The 26991-nt window shown below is 44.2% G+C and overlaps 1 protein-coding gene across 1 annotated transcript in view; it reads right to left on the bottom strand.

Annotated features, from left to right (window-relative positions):
• Positions 1–26991, bottom strand: part of LOC115320979 (neurofibromin) — a 121168-nt gene that overhangs the window by 52227 nt on the left and 41950 nt on the right. The window contains exons 24-32 of the mRNA XM_040216203.3: positions 16952–17163; positions 13477–13560; positions 12839–13122; positions 11428–11558; positions 10319–10493; positions 6737–6976; positions 5280–5447; positions 4962–5085; positions 1925–2062 (exon numbers count right to left, since the gene is read on the bottom strand). Coding sequence (XP_040072137.1) covers positions 1925–2062; positions 4962–5085; positions 5280–5447; positions 6737–6976; positions 10319–10493; positions 11428–11558; positions 12839–13122; positions 13477–13560; positions 16952–17163 — 1556 coding nt within the window. The remainder of the gene's footprint in view (positions 1–1924; positions 2063–4961; positions 5086–5279; positions 5448–6736; positions 6977–10318; positions 10494–11427; positions 11559–12838; positions 13123–13476; positions 13561–16951; positions 17164–26991) is intronic.

Here is a 26991-nt window from a genome sequence, read left to right as displayed (position 1 = left end):
ATAGTAATATTGCAGTTCATCTCTAAGCAAATATTGAATAGCACATTATTTGAAACTACTATTCGAAAAAGTGAATATTCGCACAATCCTAGTAACAACCAGAGTGTCAAAAGGAATTTGTTCCAAAAGGAGCACGGTAAAGATAATCATCTGTTGCAGACGTTAAGGCATTCATCTTTCCCTATGGATGGAATCACCCATAAATAAGAGGCATAGCAGTAGCTACTACATTGCCTTGGGAGTCCTGTTCACAGCCCACTTTGTGAATTCAGCTTCACTTGTTCTTCAGAACTACCATGTTTATTTCCTCTGCTCCCTCTACTCCCTTCACCCTTTTCTCGGCATTCCTGTATCACTCACCTCAAACATTTTTCTGCAGATGCGACACCACACTTCATACATAATATCGGCGTCCTAGTGAAACTAGCACTGCTCTCTGCTCTGTATGCATGCTCTTCATAGCCACACAGCAGAACCTTTTCATTACAAATATTTTTCGGAAGAACTTTTCTTCACAATTTTCCTACCTAAAAAGCTTATTACCAGTATTACAAGACTACCTCAACTCTACCATATACATACAGTAAAACCTTGTTATAACAAAGTTGAAGGAGCGGTCATAATTGTTTTGTTATAACCATTAGTTTGTTATAGCCAATATCTATTTCTTCCCACTATAGCAAGCAAGGGGAATTATGATTACTTTGTTATATCCATTAGTTTGTTATATCCCATTTTGTTATAACGAGGTTTTACTGTATATGTTCTCTATATTGCCACAAGCATGGACGAGAGGGAACGCTGCTCTATGCTTTGGGGGAATTCGCGTCTGCTCTTGTCCCAAGTCAACGTTACTAAAACACTCAGTTGGGAAACTCGCCGTCGAAACCTGGGCCGCTGGCGTCCGCCGAGACCGAGCTAAATGCGACAACAGCGCCACTCTTTTTCGTTTGTCTGTACTATGGTCACCTCGAGCTTTTTGAAAGCCTGTTTTTTGCGTAAAAACAAACGGAAAAGACTCTTTTTGTATGAAATTTATTGGAGTTTAGTACCAAATGATGGGCGCGTGATGTTTTTATCATCTTTAGTTCGCAAGGTTTTGCAGAACAATTAATATTGTTTTTATAAAACCATGCCTCAGCGGGCCTTTCAGGTAGCGCGTCCCGATCTAGGTGCATTTTAACTTCAGTAGTTCAGCGCGGCGCGTCCGCCGGGGAGACGGGGGTTCACCCCTGTCAAAGCCAAAAATAGAAGTCACGTGCAGTTTCTCGAGTGGCCGCTGCGGCAGAAATGGTGGCGTTGTGTTTGTCATTAGCTCGGTGCTCGGAGACAGATTGGGGCCATATTTTTAGGGCTGTCTCTATGGGAGTTTCCCAACCGAGTGTTTTAGTAACGTTGTCCCAAGTGTAGACACTCCAGCATTCTAGGCCAAATGTTCAAGATACCGGGTGTAGTGGATAAGGAGCCCAGCGTGGCCTTGCCAAATCACTTGGGCACTGTTGGGCTAGCCAGCTGACAACACGTCGACACCTCGACGCTTGCTGCTGCTATCTCGATGCTCTTTCTTTCTTTTGTTTCTGGCACAAGTTAGCCGATTAAACCTTTATTTAGTTTTATGCTTGTCGATCTGTTTCCATCTGCAACAATTATATTGAAAGACTTGTACTTTATGTTATATTTTTATTTTTTTTCCTGTAAACTTACAAAGTTGAGGTATGATCTTTACAGATGCAAAGCTGGAAGTTCCGATGCACTTGGTGCGCGGCTGGATGGATGTACTCTATGCACCTATCCAGGACCAGGACCCAATATTTTCCTTTACGATACCAAATTTCTCTAACACTCTTTTCACAGGGAGTTTGCTTTGTCGTCGTGTACCAAAGAAAAGTGGAAAGTGGACCGAAAAGTGAGCGAGTGAGCCCACCTTGAGGGGTGCAAGGATGCGGTCGTGGTACTTGGTGTACTCGCGCACCCACGAGTTGCAGTTGTAGATGTAGGCCGCCTGGATTTTCTCGTAGGCCACCTCGGGCAGCACCACAAACCACTTCTGCAGGAACTCCGTCTGCGAGGATGAAGGCAGACGACAAGCACGCCAACGGTCACAACACCACTTTGAAGCAAGACAGGCCAGAATGGCACGAAAAAATTTCAGTTAGATACTGCCCATTTATAGATGACAAAACCAGTTGAGTCCTACTAAGCATTGATGGAGCCGAATTTGACGTCACCGAAAGAACCGAACCCAAAATGCACATAGGTGTCTATTTATGTGAGGTTTTAACCCTGTAGAACAAGACAAGGAAAAGAGAACACAAATTTTCAGCTGAAAATTACTGACTTGTGGATAAATGAGGGCCTTCTTGCGAGCTTTTTGCTGTATCCTGTAATTATGTACTGCTAATTTGTAATAAAATGACATAGCACACAGGGCTTTTTTGTTTTGTTTCGTTTTTGTGTGACCTGCCGGGGCCTGAGAAATTGAGCAATAATTAAGATCAATAAATCAAAAATAAAATGAGAGGTAAGAAAACGAAAAAGTAATGTAAATGTGATATAGCTGTACATAAACTTCTTAACAAAATAGTTAAGAAAACCAATGTAAATGCAGTCATGCACACCAAATATAAAACAAAACCTTAAAATACAATGACCTGTAAAAGGAACATATCTGTCTGGGAAGTGGTCCTAAGGACCACTTCCCGGACAGATATAGGACAGATACATAGGACACATAGGACATATATGCATCTCATATTTTGAGGTAATCACTCTTTCTGAAATATTTACATTTGATTTATAAAAACTAGATGGCCCAAAGTCCCACATCCCCCACTTAATATTCAAGCAGTTAAAATGATGCTTAATAGCAGCATTTGCATATCATAGATTTCTTAACGAAGAGTGACACATCTTCTTATGCAGGTATGTAAAGTTGTCCTGGAGAGCCGAAAGTCTGCACAGTACACCTACATCTGAAGTTAAATCTTCCCTGCAAATTTCATTCCGATCACCTCTAGCCAGTGTCCCCCCTTAATGAAATTCTACATGCATGCTATATCTACATGATTCTACATCCATACTATATCCAGTAACTAAAAAATATTTCTACAAATATTTCTACACACACTTCGCGAGAGAAAATGTGTTTGTGGGCAAGAACAGTTCTAAACTTTACTCTCTGAGTAAATATTTTAAAGTACCTATGGTTATTTTTGTAAAAGATACTTGTAACGACTAGGCATAGTTCTTCTCGCTTGGTGCCAATTTCGAAACTATGTACTGCTGCAAAAACGGGACATGACCCTATATTGAGATAAAAAGACGGGACGGCAGAAGTTGACCTCAAAAACGGGACTGTCCCGGCCAAAACGGGACGTCTGGTCACCCTACCTTAACCCGCGTTGATGGCACGCCATTCACAAACGTACGCATGTATGCACCAAACAAGAAAGTTGCACAAGAGCTTGTGATTGACAAGGCGCCCAACTTGGGCCGACGCCAAACTATTTGCCAACGCGATCGCCAGCTTTCCCGCTTTCCCAGCATCACTTTTCTTCGCTTCTTTAGTCCGCTCGTTCGCTCACTCGTTGCGCCTGGTTGGTTTTTCTATTTTCCTGTAAACGTTTTTTTTTTTTTTTACCTAACAAGAAAAACACAGTGGTGTAACGTGCTTTCACGGAACAAACATTCACGCTGCACGCCGATCGGCGGTGTTTATGGTGCGTATGCAAGCAACACACTTCGCAATAGTAAAACATTCTTTCATTATAATTTTTTTCTATAAAACAATAAAACTAATTCGAGTTTTGAGTTTAATGTATCTCTTCTGCAGCCGCGCTGGATACGCACAAAAAAATGGGCGTTTTTTTCTGATTTTTTTTACTTCTTGTGCTCAGCCACCGAGAAATGGCCCACCCCCCTTTTTTATGAATTTCAGGAAATGGGGGGGAGTGGGCGATAACTCGGGATATTACGGTAACTATATTTTCTGAGTCCCCGGCGTTTACCCTTTCCAGTATGCTATTTAGTATCGCGAAATTTGTTGGTTATTGTGAAATCGGCAAATGAAAATGTGAAAAACCAACATAATGTACTTTACCAAGCATTTGTTCTGTGCTGGTGCGTGGGTACTGGAGCGAGCTTCCGAAGCATTCATTTGACACCATGAAACTGGTTGGGATCAGTTGGGAACAAAATCTACAGTCCAAAGAGTGAAATCATGCCTTCCACAGACATCACTTTTTCGTTGTTGCCAGTGGAGACTTTTAGTTTGAAAAGCACGGTGGAGACCAAAATTTTAAATTCAATAATTTCGCAAAAAAACAAATATTTTGATCTGATATTTGGGATACTATTTCAGCGATGTTCGTTGAACCTAAGCAGTTCTTTTGAGTTGTAGAAGAACTTGTACTTTTGTGTCCGTTGTTTTTTGCGCCTTACACTATGGTTTCCTTACGAGTTGTGAATGCGAAAGCATGAATTTTGGTCTTGACCGCACTCTAGCGAAGTGGCCGCGCCGCGCTGACATCGGCCGTGCTGCCGCTCTGGAGTCTGCCCGAGCGGGCTCTTGCCACCACCAGCCGATTCCTTCCACTGGCGTGCTGGCGGTGCGGGCCCGTAGTGCCATGGGGTGGCACTCATTGAAACTGACGTGCAGCGGCCAACGGTAGCCTCGTTCCTTGAAACTATGACGTGCGCCAGCCAATGGGAGCCTATACATCAAATTTCGGCTTCACTTTTGAAGAGGCGAATTTAGCTGCCATTTTGCGTGGCTTTTTGGGCGGCTTCAAAACTGGAAGACTTCAGATCGCGGCTTCACTGAGCTCCATCAAGAGAGGGGAATTTAGCTGCCGTGTGGTGCGGCTTTTGGCACGGCTTCAAAGCTGATGACGTCGGCTCGCTCCGTGGGACCCCAGTTAATGCTTTCGCATTAAAAAACTAGACAAGTCTCTTGCACTCACCCTGAAGCGGTTATCAGCACAGGTGTGAGTGAAGTCCACAATGAGCTCAAAAGGCTTGTGGCAAAAGGGCTTCAGAGTCAGGATCACGTGATAGATGAGTAGATCCCCATTTGTCTCCCCGATTCTGAATGGGAAAAAGAGAATGGTAGTAAGTACTATGACGTGCGAGTTTAGAAATTGCACCAAGAATGCCACACGAAGAAGACATTGGATGCTTCAGTGCCTTCTCAAAGAAGTAGATGGGAGGTTTCAGATCGATGAGGACTGGACAGATGCATGAGACTAAAAAAAAAAAAGGTATAGAGGAGAGCAGCTAACTTGTAGCGACGTGCGATGTAGTAGAAGACGGGGTTGCCGGCCCTGGAGGTGCCCGCCTGGTAGAAGATGTTGAGGGACTTGATGGACTTGAACTCATCCTTTTCATGCATGTTATGCTTGGACATGATCTCCTCGAACTTGGTGCTCGTCATGTCCATGCTGCTCCACCTGGGGGCGGTAGAGGAGAAGACCCGTCGTCACGCGCCTTCTTAAACAATCGAGCCATCATACGTCTTGCCTCCTTTATATTCTCGACAGCATCACATTAAAGGGTTAGTCACTGCACACGGGAGGCACTAATTCGTTACAAGCGGCTCGTCTGGCGTGTTCAGTCCTCGTCTGTCAGCTCAGTGAGCAAGTAAAGTTAAGAAAGGAACCTCGCACTCAAAGCCAGCAAGTTCCAAATGTTGAGAAGATGTGTGCCCCTAATTCCATAATTCCATGAAAAAAAACAAAAAAAACAGATTGAGATTGTAATACAGTAAAACCTCGGTATAACAAAATGGGATATAACAAACTAATGGATATAACAAAGCAATCATAATTCCCCTTGCTTGCTAATAGTGGGAAGAAATGGACAGTGGCTATAACAAACTAATGCTTATAACGAAATAATTTCAACCGCTCCTTCAACTTTATTATAACAAGGTTTCACTGTATGCTACTATCCTGATCAAGGATTGTTTTGGAAGCTAAGGGTCACATTGATCTCTGATCCCAAGTGGGAAAGTTATGGTCCTACGTGTCTTACGCCCATGGCCAGGCAATGATGACCTAAAGGGGCAAGGGGCCCATTAAAATGAAACAAAAACCTAGCAAAGCTGAAAAGCAACTGCAATTCTAAAAGAAAATGCCGTCTCAATGCCAGACCCTGGGGTCTCTCTGAACCGGAGGTGCAAAATTCCTAGTGCATGTTACACTGACTAAACGTCAAAGCAAAGGAAGATGCATGCATTTAGTTCAATGCACTATTAATTTCGTAGAGATTTCTTAATTGTTGTTCATATATCATACGTCCATTCCCTCAGTTTGAGATAGCCAGTCCCAGAATATAGTAACAAAATGTTCACTTTAACAAGTAAGCAACTGAATTGAGAAAGGAAGAAGACGAGGCAATTACCAAGACCTCCTAGAAAACAAGGTCATACTGCCAACATGTGGCATCAGCGTTCGATCAGTGGAGACGCGAGTTCTAACCAAACGCCAACACAGCCCTCAAAGCCCAGTATGTGCCCCGTCCTGGCCTGTGGCAGACAACATGGGAAAGTAAGCACTATCGGTGTGTCATGTAGGAGACGTTGAATATTCCCAACAGCAGCGGTGCTTCACAGTCATACAAAGACGTCTCGGACAGAATGCTCTTTCCGTTTGAGACGTCTCCGTACGACCGTGGAGCGCCACCACTGCCAAAAACATTAAACAAGAGGCACTGCAACGAGGACAGGGGGGAGACGCACTGCGAGTCCATGGGCTTGTGCTCGGGGGGGCCCAGATAGGCGAGCAGGGTGGCCATCTTGTCGAAGGGGCGCCTCCCAACGGCCTTGTGGTCTCTCGAGCTAGACAGGTAGTCCCCGATCTTCTCCTGGTGGTTCCAGAGCAGCCGGTGCAGGGCATGCACATTGGCGTCACTCACAAAGGACATGCTGTGGCTGCCCGGCTCCACGGATTCGCAGTCCGACGTGATCTGCATCACAAACCTAGGGAAAGAGGGGGTGGGGTCTCCGTCGGAAACCCGGTTCCACAACTCGGCACACTTTTTTTATTACAATGCTATGTTAAGACCTCCGCCGTACACCCGTGGTGCCCGAAACGCGTCTCCGACCGGTGTTATTGCCACCTACTAAAAAGTGACCCCTCGATCTCCGCCCAGCGAAGTCGTGAGAACGTTGTGTTGTTGCCGGCCGCAATACTGGAAGCGTTAAGGCGGCGGCGGTGTGTGTGGCAGACGCCTGTCCTGCTGCAGGTCACTCTCCAGCTTGACGGTCCGCGCAAGCTTCGGCAGCCAGAAGCTGGGACTCTGCGACGACGTCAGCGCTCCCGTTCTCCCGTTTGTTTTATTGGGACTCGTAGCACCAGCCACCGGGATCGCGACATCCGACAACGCGACATACCGGCTTCCGGGATGCCATTCGTTGCCACTTCGAGGCCTCTTTTTATGTATGGGCGAGATAGGGCGCTAAACATGCCATTCAAAGACACATCGTTTGTGTGGTGCATCCTGGCATGCTCCTGTAGGGTCTTTGGTCGCAGATTACGAGCATCTGATCTGCACGCTTCGACGGTACACTCTAGTGGTGTCTGCAGTTCAGAGATGTCAACTCCCGCAGCAGTGTTGACTTTGTTTAAAAAGGAGTCAATGTGCACGCTGTGCAACCACTGTTACGCTCATCCAATGCTTTCCCCTACATATTCGTAGAGTAAGCGGGATTTACGGAAGTTGTCACTTTGTCTGCTTTTACTTTGTCTTTCTTTTTTGGCACAGCGGGCATTTTAATCCGAGCTTACCCGCCTTACTGCGGTGCCGCAAATCTCCACAGTTGAAATAAATATCACTATTTATTACGATTTTGATGCGCCATTAAAGAAAATGCATGTAATTGTCTTTTACCCATTTTATTCTGCACTCTTGTTCCATAGCTTTCAACTCATAGCCACATGTGGTTGTTTTATGTAAAGCAGCCCAGGTTAATGCTCTCGTTTCGGTCGAGGAAAGGAGACCTCGCCCGCGAGAGACCTTTAAGGGGGGACATGGCCTCGGAATTCAAAATTTTCAGAGAAAAACGTTTTTTTCAAAGATGATATGTTTATGCTTATTACCGTATTTACTCGCGTATAGGTCGACCTGTTTTTCAAAAATCGCCTCATCAAAACTGGGGGGTCGACCAATACGCAAATCCCGGTCCGTTCTCATCGCGCGCGTCGGCACTCAGCTGACTCAGCGACAGCTCGCCTGTACTATCACTCTTTCTTCTAGCGCGTAAAGTCCCTTGATACTTCTTATACAAGTAACGACAACCCATACAAATGACAAAGCAGATTCCACTGGAAGCGAATGGCGGCATTCAGTTCAAACCTCTGCTGTGCGCCGCCATTCGCTTCCTAAAACCTGCACCGTCAAGCAGTCGGCGCTTCAAAGAATGTCGCTACTTGTAGGAAGGTCTTATCTAGGGACTTTACTAGCGCGGTGCTTGCAGCGCCCCCTACCGGGAACATTAAAGCGGCCCCACGGCAAACAAAAGATGAAAAGACGATGACTACCCAGTCACATGATCACCACGCTTGGAGCCAGTCACGCAATGCCTCCCGAACGTCGGCGACCGTTCTCGGCAGCTTTCAAGAAAAAAGTGATTTTACGTGCGGAAGCACGTGATTAGTGCGCATCGTCGTCCGATGAGTGATTGCGAAAGTGCAAAATAAACATTTCTTTTAGCCCTGTACGATCATTGCTACCGTGCTTGATATGTTCGCGTAACACATCGGCGATACTGCGGGCGTTCGAGTGGCCGATTAGTCACGCGGTGCCAGGCACCGCGTAACGGCGGCTCAGAGCTTGCGGGGGTCGACCTATACGCCGTTCCAACTTTTTTTTTTTTTTCGGGGGTCCCGAAGTTAGGGGGTCGACCTATACGACGTATCGACCAATATGCGAGTAAATACGGTAACTTCCAAAGAATGGTTTCAGAAACTTTCATTTATAAACATGCAGGATTTATCTCAGAATAAATTATTTTTGACATGTCGGCAGCCCTTCGAGTCAGCAGTGAGGAAGCGTTTTGCGTTTTTTATTTAGCACTGTTTCATACTCGTTTAACCTAGCCGCAACATCTCACCCTCATTGGAAGTGCCATTTACTCTAGATTTAGCCCGTAGAAGTTCTCCAAGTTTACAAGTGTCAATGGCTAGGAGGACCCAATACATCCAAACAGAAAAAATTCTGAAAATTTGGTGAGAGCAATTTTATTGGTTGAGACCCGAAACAGGGTTTACGAGTGGCCCTGCCCGGTGATGTGATATTGTGTCATCTTCAGTAACACCCTTTCACAGTATCTTCCACTTCAGACCCTATTCCTGCTTTGCTGCTCTTCCTTAGTATGATTTGCCTCTTAGTTCTTGCCAGTTTATTTGTCAATAAATGCCTGCTACAAACGTTAGTTAGCCAACAAATGACACAAACTGGTAACAATTGCCAGGGGAACAGGGAAGTCTTGAAGAGGAAGGTGCTAACAATGCACCAGGTGAATTTTGCCTACCTCGGACTCACAGAAAAGAAGGAACCTAAAGTTGAAACTTCGAATGCATTTTTCTCAGTTCCTCTTTTTGGCAGGAAATGTGGTACGAGGAAATGTATCATTGGACATTTTGAAAGTGCAAAGATTTTTATTCAGTGGTGTCCTTGACTGAAATTTCCCGAGGAACAAGTTAAGGTACTCATAATCTGAAAAAGCTAAATTCTTCATGACAAAAACTGAATATTTAAAAACTCAGAAATTTGTTAAAATCGTTTGCTCTTTTTGGGAGTTATTGTTTTTCTCTATAATTGCATTTTCTACAATTAATTTTTACCTTAACTTGCACTGTGGGTATTCTACTTCACATTAAACCAAACATTTTGTGGATTGCAATTATTATTTTTCTTAAATACATTTCCTAATAAAGTAACTTTTTTCTGAAGCTTGTTAAGCATAGTATGTTGTAGAATTGGCCTATAAGACTGAAACTTTAGATGTCACCAATCCTAAAGGGGTTCAATTCACCCTGAAAGTCTGAATCACTTTGAGACAGTGGTTCAAAAGTTGACCCTCCCAGGCCATGTCCCCCCTTAATAAACTCCAGTGCTCTGTCCCTAGCACACAAAATATGCCGCATTTCCAGTTTTTATTTGCTTACCCTAAATGGATTAAGACATATTTCTCAGCATATCGCGACACATACTGCGGAATATATTTTCGTCGAATTTTCACATATTTCAACACTTATTCCTTCTTGTTCCGTGTCTTTCTAGGAACGATACGTGCACTTGGGGAGGTTGTGGCACCCACCTCCGTCCAGACTCAAAGTTTGCCCGGAGGAAGTCGTTGAAGGGCAGCATGTGCTGCTCCTTGCTGAACTCCACGTGGTTGGCAATGTTCTGCAGGATCTTGGACATGAGCATCAGGCCACGCTTGGTGCGCGAAGACGGCTGACGGTCCACTATGCCCATCTCGTAGGGCGACACTGTAATAATAATAATTTGTATTGTTATAACTGAAAAGGCATTCATTGTCCAGGCTCTGTGAACAATGAACTGTCATAATAATTAAACTGAGGGGATGGAATCGAGCTATTTTGTTCTAGATAGAACTGAATTTTTGCAGAACCAGTAAGTGCATCTTGGAGCAGATCTCAAGCAGTCAAGACTATGTTGGCACACAAACTAAAAATGGCACCTCAGTGTTGACCATGGCACCTGCAGTTATCATGAGAGGCAACATGTAATACTGAAGGTAATGCATTGGCTTTTACACGGTATTAGCACCCCGGAATATGTTAAGTTTCGCTCAGAAATTAAACTCTCTCGAACCCCGTTAACCACAGAAGTTTCATTCAAATAGGCAATTGTGACACTAACCCTATATTTTCAATTAATAGAACAGCCTAGATATGAAACAGGTAAAGTTTTGGTTGTTTATAACTTTATAATATCTCTGCAAGCTATTCAGTGTGCTTGCTGTTCTTACTAAGGACAAGTCTATACAACTCAAAACCTCCCAATCCTGAGAATGATGAGGGCGGGAGGGGGGGGGGGGGGGGGGGGGTTCTTTTTAATAAGTCATGTTCAAGGACAAGAAAACCGAGTTTTACCCTTAAATTACAATCATGACAGTTCCTTAGACCTGAAATAGTCTATAGCCGCAATGTCAATAAGGTACCAGATCAACCAGGATTTCCCTACATGTGCCAGCTCACTCAATAAATATGACTTAAGGATTATTCGGGCAGTATAAAACCTAAGAAGTACACCATATGAAATTCATAAAACACCATCACAGGAAGTGATGAGGGAATTTGTGTAACTTCCCCAGCCACAGGAATATATTAATAGGCTGCTCTAAAGATAGAACACATGACCGCAGCAGGGTGCGGAAGGAGACAAGGCCACAGCACCCACCAATAGCTGGATTGATGAAACGCAGGAAGATCACCGTGCCCACAGCGCTGATGTTGTGCGGGAAGTTGGGAAAGCGCTTGTTCAGCACCTGGTACAGGCAGTGGCACATGCTGCGCAGCTGCGGGGGAAACCTGCACACCCAGGGGAAGAGTGGGCCACACTTCTACCGTGACCTCGAATATCTCCAGAAAGTATCTGCCACAACGACAGGTTCACCCTATTGCCCTACTAACTTACCCCCCCAAAAAGGAGGACAGCCAGCGCACAAGTTACCAAGATCTCATGTTCGTCGTTTTACAAACGAGCTCTTTCGTTTCCTTCGAGAAAATCTGAAATTCAGAAATTAGAGCGAGAGAACTGCACAAATGGGTCAACTGAAGGCCCATTCGCGCGGTAGCATTGCACCACGTTCTGGGGGCTTCCGTCAACATACCAGAGCCAATTACCAAGACATCCTCGCTTCGTACGAAGTGCGGCAAACCAACTCAATGAGCAGCTTGGCACGTGGCGTACAAAGCGCAGACGTCCCGGTAACCCGCAGGCGTATTTCGACGTAACATAGTCGGATGTGGTCAAGCGCTGCCTTGAATGTAAGCATTCGAACACACGCTTCGGATATGGTGCCCGTAACACATTTCCGACTGGTAAGTCTACCGCGCTGTAAAAATGGTTTCTCCATTTCCGCCTGATGAGGTCATAGTATTTTCACGACGTCACCGGCCGCCGTCCTAGAGGTGTCAAGGCAACGGTGGTGGATGTGGCAGACGTCTGTTCTGATGTAGGCCGCTCTCCGGCTTTACAGTCTGCGGAAGTCTCGGCGGCCGGAACGCCGCAACAATGGCAACGCTCACCTTCGCCACCGGGACATTTTTTGATGTGTGGGTGGGATAGGACACTAATCTCACCGGACGGAGATGCGCTCCAGGCACCATACTTCAGCTGACTTCACAATGCCAGACAATGGTAATCATAATGACCATTGTCCAGCATTGCAACGGGCAATGACCATTGTCCGGCAGTTAACTTTACAATGCCAGCACCACACTACCATTGTCTGACATTGCATTGGGCAATGACCACTGACCGGCAGCTAACTTTACAATCCCGGAATCACAAATACCATTTCCTGCATTGCACCGGGCGATGACCATTGTCTGGCAGTTAACTTTACAATGCCAGAATCACAATGACCATTGCCCAGCATTGCATTGGGCAATGATTTTTATCTGGCAGATAACATTACAATGCCGGCATCACAACAACCACTGACCGGCATTGCATCAGGCAATGACAACATCCAGAAGCTAACTTTACAATGCTGGCCGGCATCACAATAACCACTGTCCGGCATCACACTCTCTTGGTAGCAATGGTAGCTCAAAAAGACTCGAGACGCGAGGCAGGTGCCCACCGGTCGGCGGAGGAGATGACGGCGTTGAAGACCCGCTGGGTGAGCTGGAGCAGGTTGCGGCGGTTCTCCTCGACGTCCTCGGCCTCCTCGACACGGGCAGGGTCCACCTCGTAGCCCGGAGGGGGGGCCGCCCCGCAAGAGGCTTCCGAGAGCAGGGGCTGCACCAGGGGCTCCAGCAGGGTGTGCAGGTAGCTGGCACCGTAGATCTTGAAGCAGAAGGCCATGATCTTGCTGCCCAGGCTGTTGCCCCGGAACAAGGTCTGCATGCAGTCCGACAGCTCCACCTGCACCCATGAGAGATGGGGACAGGGTCAAGACAGAGACAGAGTTGGAACCATAATCAGAACCAGAGCCAGGCAGAGAAAAAACAGAAATCAGACACAAAGGGACAAAGCTGGAGACAAAAAGACAGAGACAAAGCCAGAGACAGAGCTGGAACCAGAGATTCACTGTACATTCCACTCACAGAGCTGGAACCAAAGATTCACTGTACATTCCACTCACTACTGAGAGTGCTGAGAGATATATTTTTATGTATCTGACAACACATAAATATAGACCTGTCGGCCTAGTTCGGGCAAAGGTTGCTCACTACCAAAAGTTGCTGCAGTTTACGAAATACAGAAATGAGAACGCACCTCTTTGTAGAACATGTTCCAGAGTAGCGGCGACAGCAAGTGCTTGGCATCAAACAGGGTTACAAATACCCTGGCCAGCTCATCCTGGAACAGAGAAAACGACACGCCAGTCAAGGATTCCCCCAAGATTGGCTCCTAAACATAATTACTGGTTCTTGAACAAGTAATTTAGCCAAAAGATGCTGCAACTTTCATGAGTTACACTCACGCTGGAAATAAAAGAAAGCCGAAGAACTGCCCACCCAGGAATTGAGGCTCCCTAGCTAAACTTTTTTCAGACAATTCCCATGCTTATGGAGGTGATATGCAAACTTTGTTAGCTTTAGGTTGTGCTAGCACATAAATGCCTGGGCCAAACTTTTACAGAATCGAAAATTCGGCAAAGCCGAAGTTTTGCCAGACTTTTTTAAAGATACAACAAAGATTCGGCAAAAATACAATGTTACCAGACTTAAAAGCTAATATTTCATTTTTACGGGCAAAAAGGTTTAATAGGTTTTTTTTCAAAATGCATGTTGAAACAGTTATTACTACATAAGGCGGTATTCTACAAGATATTTGTATCAGTGTCACTTTTGTGTGTTTACCGGCAATTTTACAGTGACTTTTTGCAGAAGTGGTGTAACAACGAGGTTGGGTAGCAGCAAGCACGATCACAATACGCGAGTTTCGGTTTTGAGGCCTCAACAGCTCAAGCCTGCAATGCTTCGTTCGATTTACCTGCACTGGTGCAGAAAAGTGCAGGGCGGTGTGCTTCCGGTCATATCTCAATATAGATACGTTAAGTGCACTGCCCTACACTTTTCTGCACCGATGCAGGAGGTGCAGGTGAACTGAACGAAGCGATTGCTAAAATAAAGGCGGTAACACTGTGTTCTTACTTTCTCTGAAAGTCACCATTTCATGCGCACAAATGAATGCAATGACTGTTGAGCCTTCACCAGAAGAGATAACAATATTATTGCAAATATGCACTTTTTTTTCCCCGATTTGAGTCACATGACGCCAGCTTTGCATGAACGAGTGTGCCCCCTCATTCACAATATCTCCTTTTTTGAAGAAAGAGTAAGCAAACAAGCGAGCTGGTTGATGTTACATATATTTATAAAAAATGGAGACGACGGACGAAGAAGGGGACAAACACAAAACGTCACAATCTGAGACGTTTTGTGTTTGTCCCCTTTTTTGTTTGCAAATATTTTCAAATATGGGTTTTTCAAATACCCTATGTGTAAATCTCGTTTTTAATTTTTAAAATGTCGGTTTCTGATGTTAGGACACACGCGGATGTTTAGGAAGACGAAAAGTGTTAGGAATGTCGGATGTGCAACGTTGAGCATGATGGTACTGTGTTTAGTTTTATGCGGACCGATGAAAGCAGCGAAATAATGCAAATTAAGAAGATATGTTTTTTGTTTTGTTTTTTGGCACAAACTCTATCTTTTGTTCTTGGAGCAGAAAATACTGAAGAGAACCATACTCACAGAGGCTGACAAACACACAATTACCCATGTCGCCTCCGCACCTCGCCGTAACCGCTGGTGGTACTACACCGTACGATGGTAACCGTACAACCACATCGCGTCCATTTGCAATCCATGGCCCCGTGCGCAGACATTTGCCGAATCTGAAGTCCGGCAGATTCTATTATTATTATACACTATATATACCTACTATACATACCTCCTCTATTATACACTACACATACCTACTCTTGAGTTACTCTAAACCAGCCACATAGGAGCGGATTTATGGGTCAGGCTTCGGGGTTTTTCCACGCCACCGAAAACTAAGCTTTTCTTCCTAAACAAAGCTTAAGTATGTCATTTTTTACATAAAAACTCAGGCCAATATTTTTTTTTAATTTGGGGTTACGACTGTTTTTAGCTAAAGCAACGTCGCTGAATTAAAAGGTATAATTTTTGTTTCGATATTGTGTGTAGTTTGATAAATATCATGGCTCAAAGTTTGGTTTCGGGCACCTACGGCAAAATCAAAGCTATTTGCTAGGGGGACGGCAACACTGATCGTCGGCCGTACGGCTGCGACGTGACGTCATCGTGGGGCTGCACCAGTGTTCCTCGACAAAAAGCTAACCCATTTGCCGCTACGCTAAAAAGCGGCTGGTCACATCTTAAAAATCGGTTTTATTGGAGTATACGGCTTCACTTCGAGGTAATATTTTGGCCGCAGTTATATTTTGTGCCACTAAAGCAATACCAGTCATTTATTTTGGTTTTGTTTTCGACCAGAGTTGCCTTTTGAGAGAAGGGGGGGAGGGGGATGCAGTTGCCCCTTCTCTCTTAAATCGGCCTATGCAATAACATTGGTCGGTTAGCCACTATGCCAGTGCATACTCGCTACATGCAACGTAGTGATTGGGATCTGCCTGCTGAATTTTCACTCCGTGTTAAACTCTCATGTTGCATCTCCCCTTCGAAAGTTAGCTAAAGTAAAACATTGCTCCATAGTTTTAGAGCACAGCTCTTAGGCACCCGTTTCCAAGTCTTGCAGCATTGGTGTCGCCGTCGGTGTAACACACACTGCTGGGAAAATTGACATGGCATTAAATTTAGCAGGGAAATTCAGTTTCTTTGCTAGATTTAGCGGTCAAATTCAGTTTCTCCGCTAGATTTAGCGGGAAAATTGATGTCACGTGACTTCAACACCAATTCAATTCCCCGGAAATTAAATTGGTGCTGAGGACATCAATTTTCCCGCTAAATCTAGCAGAAAAACTGAATTTGTTCATGGGTGACGTGACACCAAGTCATGTGACGTCATTTTCCCCGCTAAATTTAGCAGAGAAACTGAATTGGAGGAGCAAGAAAGAGGAGGGGATGGAGGAGGAGGAGGGGCGTACCCCCCCTTTCGTATTCTTCCCTCGTCCCCCTCAAGAGCTGGACTCTAATTTCGCATTACAGAGATTTGTAAATGTCTTTCACTTTTCATAAAGGGATTTATGCTTGCCAAGTCGACATTTGTATTGAAACATGATTTATGAGGGCCCAATTACCCAGAAAAATATTGGCAGCTAAAAATGGAATCCGTTTTCTGCACAAGAACAGGCGGTCAAAGATTCGGTGTTTGGGCCTGCCAACAATTGTGACGACATGTTGCACAAAATGTTTTTGAAGTTTTAGACTGCCTAGAGCACATATTCGTTAATAATGGTAATAAAACTCATTAAATATCATTTTTCTGACCACTGGAACATTTTAACAGCATCATTTTAAAGAAACTGAGTTGTCGTGGGGTCGCTTCCACACCAATTCTCCGGTATCGGTTTCGCTCTGTTGTTTTTTTTTCAACAAATACGCAACTGCAGCAGAAAAAGGTTTGGGTAGACCCTCGACGTTATGAAGTGTAGTGTATCGTACAAAAAAATTTATGAATTTTTGGGGGGCTTCGAGTCCCTTTGGAAGTCGCCTCTTGGGTGCCGGAAGAAGGAAGTGGTCGTTAAGCATGGACGCACCATCTGCGGGGAGACGACAACGCTGGCAAGGGCCATGGCGATGGGCAGCTCGCCCTTGTCGCCGATCATGGTGACCAGCTGGACGAGCTGCTCGAAGCGGTCGGCCAGCACTGTTTCGGCCAGCATGTCGAACTCCGTGCCCTGCTGCAGGATCTTGGTCAGCACCTCCATGAAGGCCGCCCGCGTCTGCAGGTCCTTGTGGTAGCCCAGCCCTGCAGGCGGGCGTCCCGAGCAGGTTAAAGGGATTGCACAGATGCGAGCACAGAGACAGATCTTCTTCCTACTTCCGTATAAACCAGCTCGCCTGCAGGCTCACTCTTCTTTCAAGGAAGGGGAACTGTTTTAGGGGACAAGAATAGGCTAGGGTCTCTGGTTTCTGGTACTTAAGACAGACTTGGTTAGGCATAATAAATCAGAATATGTTTCGCTTTAATGAGACCGACAGTTTCCAGTATCCAACTCTTTCAGCGCACAAAATTGGCAGAAAGAAAACAACAAATAAGTGAGCAGCAGAATACCTTTCCATGCTCAAGGGTGTAAAGAACCTAAATGGGGTCTCCTGTGCTTCATCGCTCGAGTCTTTTGATTGATACAGAAAGCGTTACAGTAAAACCTCTCTAGAGTAAACTCGGCTTTCAAGGGAAATACCTTCAATAAACCAGAATCTTCACTATACCAATACTTCAAATGCCCGTCGTGAGTATTATAGGCATCCTACAGGCATTGCTTCACTATACTCATATCATTGCTACATCAGACTTCACTATTCGCCTCGAGAACGAACCGCGTCGCCCCCGTGCGGCCGAAATTGGAAACAAGCGAAAGCAGGGATACCGCCGTGCGTCGTCTGCCATGGGCGCGCTTTCAGAAGCATGGATCTCGACGACGCAAGCCCGTGTCCGGCTGAGCTTGACCCTCCTTATTAAATGTTTGATGTTTTAGTTGTTTCTTCTTACTAAAGGTTGTGTTATATCGTTTCACATGCATAGAAATTCAGCGAAGCAATTATTGCTAAGTCGGAAGCTTCCATAATCTTAGTGTGTTGGTTCATATACAACCGCTGGTCCCACGCATTTTTGTTAACTTACACAAATCATAGCTTTAATAAAATATTGAGTGTTGATTGGAGCTGTGGTTTGATTATAAAATTAACCCGACAGATCGCTGGGTGATTTCAGATAAGATCGACCAAAGGATGGCTGGTCGACATTTTCAAATCAACTGATGTTTTTATATGTTATTGTCTAGTGTCTGGTATGAACGATTCCAAACTTAGTTTTGACTAGAAAAAATACTTGGGGACAGGAAAAATCGTAAGGCATGAGGTGGTGGACAGTTGCATTAACGCGCACTGATGGAGGGGGCCCGTTTGAGAGTGAATAACTAAAGCGATAACATTAGGAGAACTGTAATACGTTTTAGGCGCAAACTATGGGTATAGCTTGCTTGTAATATAAAGTAATCATATTTATTTAAAATTTATTTATTTTTCTAAAAATTGACAAACATGCCTGCTCGAACGACAAATGGCAAACTTTGGAGGTCTGTATCTCATGAAATAATTTAATCATTATGATATAATTTGCAGATATTATTCTACTAATATATAGCTAATATTTAAAAAATAACTAAGGTATCTGTGTGATACAATAGTTAGGATATATTTAGTCAAACATGGAAAAAAAATCAAACAAAGAAAAATTCCGATGCGAATAAAAAAAAAACACCACCCTCGATTTTTTTTAAATTTAGGTAACCTGTTATACTCTATTTCGGCATTCATTTCCATTAAAAACATGTTGCATCATTTTATTGAGAAAGAAGATACAACTCCCCAAAGTAGGGTCCTTTTTCAAAGCCTACACTTAGCAGTGTTTTATACAAGAACTGACTCTGAGTTCCAGTTTCATGAAACCAACACACATCTTTTATATATTTTTATTCAGATGAGGCCAATGATAACTAAAGAAATCGTTCACACACTTAAATTAAGGAGAAACTACTGTGTACAAAGAGGTATCATATTACGGACTAGTGATCCGAGAAAAGATCATGCAGCCATCGGCCACAAGGAACTTTGTTTACTTTATTCTCCTGCGACACTATATGCTATTCCCTCTTCCGCTCTACCTTCATCTCTCTCTCTCTCTCTCTCTCTCTCTCATATATATCCCTGATATATATCCAGAACAAAAACATGTTCAAGCATTCCCTTTCTGCGTGGTAGTGTTCTGTGGCTAGCAAAAATCATTTCCTCGCTAAGCTCACGATTATGGCAAAATAGTTGCCGGAAACCGCAGACGACACTCGTCGCTAGTTCTGGCAAAACGGCCGATACAATCTTTTTTTCGCATTTCCCCGCTCGCTGTCAAGGACAAGGGGGTTCGCTTCAACCAGCAAAACATGGCCGCCGACGCCTGTTTACTGAGCAGTCATGCCTGTCGCCATCTCACTCGCTGGCGTCACGGGCGATAATATCAGGCACAAAGGGGCACACCAACCGGCAGCATTATCCCCAAATACTCGAGCCTCGCGTAAATACATAGAGTGTAAACGCTGTCGCCATGTTATCGTAGTAAGACCGCCCCGCCGCCCGCCCCCGCCCCCCCCCCCCCCCCCCCCCCCCCCCCCAACGGGGGACTGCAGTACGCGACAGCGTACTCACACAACGGCGACGATATCGACATCGCGGGCTCCGAATTTTCCCATAGTTCTACTCCACGGGCATTTCTCGAAACGCTTGATATTGTGTACGCCCGCCTGGAAGGATTTCAGGCGCGTAGTTAAGATAAGGCGGTTCTCCGCGGCAAAAGAAAGCAATTTCACAAAAGCTTAAAAGCGGCGGCGACGCGTGTGCGGTGAACGCTTGTAGTTTTGGTGTAGACAGGGTGTGTGTGTTCTCGTTGTTGACATTAGCCGGCGATAAGGCACTGCAGGCGATAGCTCAGTACAGCAAGGGCTAATCCAAGTGACCATCAACGTAACCCCACCGCCAACCCCTCGCGAACCGGTCGCCGACATGGCTCAGGCTGTGTCATGAACCACGTGGTAGAAGCTCGGGTGCTTTCATATCAGCGCGTGGAGGGACGACAGTGCGATTCCGGAAAGTCTTTTTCGAAGGCCGCTGACCACAATTTTTTGTCTGGAGACTTTCCCTCTTTCTTCCTTTGACGTGGATCAAGCTTTGTCGACAGCCTCAGTTGTGACCTCTCTTTTCAAATGTACGTTTGGCAGTGAGTGAGCTCCTCAGCCTCAGACTTGTCACTTGTGCACCCAGTAGTTCTTTCACTTGGCAATTATATGCCATCAGTTGGGGTTTTATTTCTATTATTTATGCATACATTATGAAGACGTCCTGGAGCTCCGAACGAGTGTTTTGTGCAGATTACTTTCGCAAACACAAAAAGACTATACCAAAGCAGCGGAATTTTCGAAGTGTTGGCGAGTTGGACCTAAACTCGTTGAAGCAAATTCTTCCGCCTGACTGTTCCACCAAAGTGAGTGCGACGGACTACCTGTGCTACCATTGCTTCATGCACATCACTAAGGAGATCTCGATGCGAAGCTCAGAGCAGTGCCCTGACATATTTGTGCCAGCTGAAGAAGCAATTGAAGATCTAAATCGCAGCATACTACCTACAGATGTGTCGCCGCTGAGACAACCAAGCGTCGTAAGAAGTCGGGACAGGCCTGCCTATGTCAAGAGAAAGCAGACAGAACTGGAGCAGGTTGCTGTCAAGAATATACGCTCAAGGCTACGTATTGCGTACGACAGGGACGCACCATCGGGGTCGTCCGAACCAACATGCTTCACATGCACTGAGTGGGTGGACAACTTTCGGCAGGCCTTTGAAACTGCCACCTCTCTCCGGGAACGTTGTCAACTGCTTACACTCCTGCCGTCAACACTGACGAAGAATGAGGTTCAAAAGATGATTCCACAGGCCTCAATGTACCTCATCAGTAAATCCCAAAAACTCAAGGAAAAGCATGGCGTGTGGTATGAGCCGGATCTTTACACGAGGTGCAAGGTGAGCCCTGAGAACCTGTCTGCTGCCCTAGAGTACTCCACGAAAGACGAGCTACAATGTTCGCGCCAAAGTCCCAACCAGAAGGACGTCATCTCTGTCATGCTCAACGGAGAGAAAACGTTTGTGCCAAAGCGCTTCATGACACGCTCAATACGAGAGGCCTTCCGTATATACAAAGACAAGCATCCCGATTCCGGCGTTGGGCTAACGAAATTTTATTCGTTGCGCCCTAGATGGGTCCAATGTATTCCACACCAGGAAGTGTGCGGTTGTGTGCGCTGCGCCAATTATTATCTTTGTATTGCCGCTCTAGAGAACGTTACAGGCTCAACATTCAACACTGGTGAAATGAACTCGGCATTTCTGTGCGACCCAGCAACAGAACTGTGCCTTCAAGGAGACTGTGATCACTGCCCAAAAGGCCAGTTTCTTACACTCCAGGAACTTGATATCCCGGAGGATGAAGAGATTGTGCTTGCAACATGGGAGTCCGGGGACCTTGTGAAGAAAACTTTGGAACCTGAGACTTTCCTAAAAGTCATCCAAGTGACGGTTGGAAGTTGGGTACTTCACAACCATATCCGGCAAACGCAAGGTAAAGCGATCTACGATGAAAAACAGTGCATGCAACGCGGGAGCATTGTCTTTCATTTTGACTTTGCTGAAAACTGGACCATCGTGCTTCCTGACGAAGTGCAAGCATATCACTGGAAAAAAAAAAAAACAAGTTTCGATATTTACATGTGTAGTGACGACAAGAAAATCTACAAACAGCTTTGCCATCATCAGTGAGGACCTGTGTCACGACGCCGCTCACGCTTGCTTGGCTCTAGAAAAAGTGAAGGAGTGGGTTGAAGACAACGTTGCGGTATACTCGTACGTGACGTACGTAAGTGACGGCGCCGCCAGTCATTTCAAGAATCGCTACCAGCTTCACCAATTTGCAAAGGACGATTGCCCACAAGCCCAGTGGTTATTTTCTGCATCTGGACATGGGAAAAATGCATGTGACGGAGTTGGCGGACTCGTGAAGCACCAGGCCACGCTGAACAACCTGAGAGAACGTTCAGTAAGCACAATTCAGACGGCCAGGACAATGGTGAGCGTTCTATCAAAGAAACTGAAAGGCGTGCAACTTGTATATCTGGACGAAAATGAGGTTGTTCAGTATCGTGAACAAAAAAAAGAAGAGTGGCTGACGGTGCGCGCCTTCCCTGGCATTCAGTCTTGGCACGCGTGGCGGCTCAGCAAGTCATCAACAGACGGGACCTGTGACGTATATGTAGCACGGACAGTCGGATCTGCTTGGAAGCAACTTTATTAAATGGGTACAGCGAGGAAAACCTTAGCGTAAAGTGCCGAATTTGATTTCCTAAGGACTGCTCATTTTGAATGCAGGGACATCTTATTTATCACGTTTTTCTTCACGGGGTATTTAACCTACTGTTTTTGTTGGTGGTTACTAATAATTTTTATCTGATCACTATAAAAAAAATCCCAAAATGTTATCCTCGAGCAGGATAAAATATATCGGCTTGCCACGATTCATTCATACACCGAGAGCATCGAAGCTGCTCCAGTTAGGCACTATGGCATCCGTCACCTGAAATTGTTTGTAATCGTAAATACACAGCCAACCTAAATATCTTACTATTACATCTTTGTTTTTGTGTGTGGAAGTAAAATTATTTATTTTACTCTAGATGTAAAATATACCGGAAGGTACAACTTCACACTGCATCATCTTTTCTCAAATCATTAGTCTCTAATATGATACCACTTTGTACGCTTATGTAAAATGCTGTATATAGTTTCTCCTCCCTTTTACTGTGTGACCGATCGCTCTTTTTATCAATGACCTCATCTGAATAAATGTATATAAAAGATTTGTGCAAGTTTCATGAAACTGGAACTCAGAGTCACTTCTTGTATAGGACACTGCTAAGTGTAGGCTTTGAAAAAGGACCCTACTTTGGGGAGTTGTTTCTTCTTTCACAGTGCAATGATGCAACATGTTTTTAATAGAAATGAATGCCGAAATAGAGTATAACAGGGTACCCAAATTTAAAAAAAAATCGAAGGTGGTGTTTTTTTTTTATTCGCATTGGAATTTTTCTTTGTTTGATTTTTTTCCCATGTTTGCCTAAATATATTGTAACTATTGTGTCACTCAGATACCTTATTTATTTTTTCAATAATAGCCATATATTAGTAAAATAATGTCTGCAAGTTATGTAATAATGATTAAATTATTTCATGAGATACAGATTTCCAAAGTTTGCCATTTGTCATTCGAGCAGGCATGTTTGGCAGTTTTTAGAAAACTAAATAAATTTTTAATAAATATTATTACTTTATATTACAAGCAAGTTGTACCCATAGTTTGTTTGTAAAAAGTTTTAAAATTTTCCTAATTTTATTGTTTTAATTATTCACTTTCAAACTTGCCCCCTCCATCAGTGCGCGTTATTGCAACTGTCCACCTCTCCCTGCCTTACGATTTTTCTTGTCTCCAAATTTTTTTTCTGGTCAAAACTAAGTGTGGATTCGTTTATACCAGACACTAGACAATGTCATATAAAAAGATCAGTTGATTTAAAAATGTCGACCAGCCACCCTTTGGTCGATCTTATCTGAAATCACCCCACTACCTTTTAATAGACTAATCAATCAATAAATCAGTTCGTTTATTTTTCGCCAGTCATATAGAATGAAAGACGTTAAAACTACACATTTTTTTACTATTTTTACTATGTCATAAATGGCATATTGCATTCCCATTTTAAACTTCACATTTGACACCTACAAAAATATGAACACTTCCCGTGTTCATATTTTTGTAAGTGAAGTAATTTTTAAGTTATCATTTAAACAGTATAATCACCTTAGTGACAATCACAAGCACGCTGAAGTGGTTTATTGAGCAAGCCTGTGTCATGAAAGAAATAAAGACCTCAAAAATATTAAAGCATGCATTTTTTACTCTTTGTTGACTTTCTCCAGCACAAAATTCCAATTAAATGGCAAAAAAATCGTAATTAAAGCACTACTTGAACACTCTGAATGTTAATCAATGAACTGCCCAGTCCCAATACACGTTAGGTGAGGGCAGAGGGTGATCGGAAAGTCTCATGACGGTCGCTATCCCTCATCAGTAAAAGAGTGTCGCTGCGGCCGATGCTGTCTGTGTCATGGTGCGAGTCGTTTGTTGAAGTTGCAGAGTCTACTGTGTTTGAATAGAAGGTTATTTAGCCAGAAATTTATACTATTAGCCTCTTGACATCCGCGGCTCTCACCAAGAAAATTGAATCGGGTCAACCCCCCCTATTGAGAAGAACATTTAATGCCACAAACGCTGCTGCGTTGCTCGGTTACACTCGTTAGTCACACTCGCAGCAGATATATTTATTAGAACAGTTTGTTTCACTTGTTGCAGTTGTCCTGCCAACGAGCAGTTTGCGGATCGTAACTAGAAGAGGCACTCTCTCCTCATCGCAACGTAGTAGAATGTTCACACTCCGAAAAACTTACCCACACCATGGTACAGTAAAGGGAAACATTGGCTGCAGCGGAACTCAATTGCATGGTAATTTCCAATACAGCAATAACTTCTCTTCAAGCTAAACATTTATTTATATTACTGCAAAAACTAAAAGCAAAAAAAAAAAACATTGATTTTGGGTTTTTACAGGCCACAGTACCAATATTATGTTATCTGGGGTGGAATTTATTGTTTTGTTGAATTCCCAAGCTGGTGAACCGATACATCCATTAAAAAGAATATATTTAACATAATTAGTGGAGTTCAGCCGAACACAGGCATCCGTCGTGGTGATCCATGCTTCCCAATGCCTGCCTAGAGCAGACGACGCAACTACACGAGCAATTATTTAAATTTAAGCCATATGATGGTCACACAATCTGATTTTCACCGAAGGACCGAACAGCACCGCACCATTTTTCGCTAGAATTGCTTTCCCACCGATCCTATGTGACAAAATAAACGCAAGAACCTACGCCGCCTCGCGCGCGAACGTGGAGAGTCTATGGGGCGGCCGTACTTCTATCCCCGCTTTGATGATGATGATAGCACGACAGTAGCGCCACCTCTAGGTCAATCTCGAGGCCAATACAGAGTGGTTGTACTGTAGTATTTGCGGTGTTTCCATAGATATATCACCTTAACCTAATAAATAGTGCTGTGAACTGGATTTTCTGTGACTGTTTTTTTCATTGGTACACTGAACAAATGCCACAGTACATCATCCCTGCTTTCTGGTTAACAAAACTTAGAATCCCCACTAGTTATGTGCATAACATGTTTCCTGAGGAAAATACATTAAAATTAATACAAAAGTTCAATAAGACTAAATGCGAGCGGTGCAAATGTTTGCAATAAACCTCCACTGCATTAGACATCACATGTTTGCAGCGTTGTGCGAATATTCAAATTTCCAAACATAGTAGTTTAGAATAATATGCTATTCGATATTCACTTCGAGATGGACTGTGACATTGATATTTTTTCATGTCTTGATTGCGGCAGGTAAGCCCCACTGAGCGCGCTTCTACTGAGCATTGGTGCGCTGCAGAGAAGCAATGCCCGCCGGCGCGAGCCCTGTGGGTGTTGCTTTACTGCAGTGTACCGGTGCTCGGTAAAGAGTGCACTTAACGGGGATAACCAGCTGCAATCAACGTTTCAAAAGGTATAAATATTGCAGTTGCGCTGCATAGGAGAAAAACGCTTTTAAAGCAGGATGGTGCACGTGCACACCTGGTGCATTTAAAAAGAAATGGAAACCTTGTGAATGTTTATAACTGCATTGCAGTAAAATTTTCAAGATTAAACTGTGGCTATTATGCAAGAGTATAATTTAGCCAGGGAGGCCTTGACAACCTGCACTCACCATCCGAGATTCATTTTTTTTGTTATTTTGTAATTGAAGAAAGAATATTTTATGTAAGATCAGTCATTTCCTTGCCATCACAATGTAGGCATTGAACTTTCTGAGGCCAAAGTCAATAAATATAACTTAAATTAAAATTAGCACGGAAATGGACAGGTGGAAGCTTGGGAACAATCTTCGTGAGTTCAGCTGGGTTTTCATTTAAGTATGGCGCAACAGTAGTGAAAAACTTAGAGAAACTATTCTATATTCAATCTGAAAATATTTGTCCAAAACTACTACTTGCTTCAAACTTAAAATCTACTAGTCGCACATGACTACATGTTTGTACAATGATTGACTAGGCAGACGTAGCTTCTGCACTGTTTTGAGAAAAAGCAGGCAAAATATGTAAGACTCCTGTCACTGTAAGCTCTTCTGACATGCTTCTAAGTCCCTGAGTACAACATTAGGAGAGACATACACATGTGTCTAGTGAGGCTAAATGCAGCTGATAAATATTTTTATCAAGCAAATCAAAACTTGAGAAAGAAGCTAAAACAGCAGCACAGCAGCAGAGGCTTTAAGTGACAGATATTTTGGGAAGAGACATTCACAAATCATCTGTCAATCAAAACCTCCACTGCCGTTCTAGCTTTCACTCCACCTACACTATACACGAGTCAATAGACCTGTTGCAGAACGAGCTGCACCTTAAAGGGGGGGTGCAACAATTTCCGGACTTTGGTCAAAGATTTCTGGAAGTTGCTCTCTGACACTTCTGAAGTAAAGAACAGAAAACCGATTTTGCCTGCATGTCCTAGTTGTTGCGTAAAAAAAAGATAAATATTGGCATTTCGGGCACTCCTCAACTCACTCCCAGCCTTCAGGATCAGACCTGGTCCCCCTTCTAGTGGCGTCATTCGGAGTGCCGTGTAGGTTCTTGTGTGCTATCTCGGAGGACGCTTCCTCTCCCTCTCTCTACTGACATTAGCGGGCGTTGTGCTGCAGCTTAGAGCCGAGCGAGGTCACATAATCTTTTCGCCGCAGTTCCATCGGCTGCCACTTGGGGCTGCAGGTGGGGAAAAAAGCTCGACTTTTGCTTTGCGATTATGCAGCGGAA

Source organism: Ixodes scapularis, unplaced genomic scaffold (genome assembly GCF_016920785.2).
Source record: "Ixodes scapularis isolate PalLabHiFi unplaced genomic scaffold, ASM1692078v2 PGA_scaffold1__304_contigs__length_218370807, whole genome shotgun sequence".
Lineage (NCBI taxonomy): Eukaryota > Metazoa > Arthropoda > Arachnida > Ixodida > Ixodidae > Ixodes > Ixodes scapularis.
This window is presented reverse-complemented; position numbering and strand designations above follow the sequence as displayed.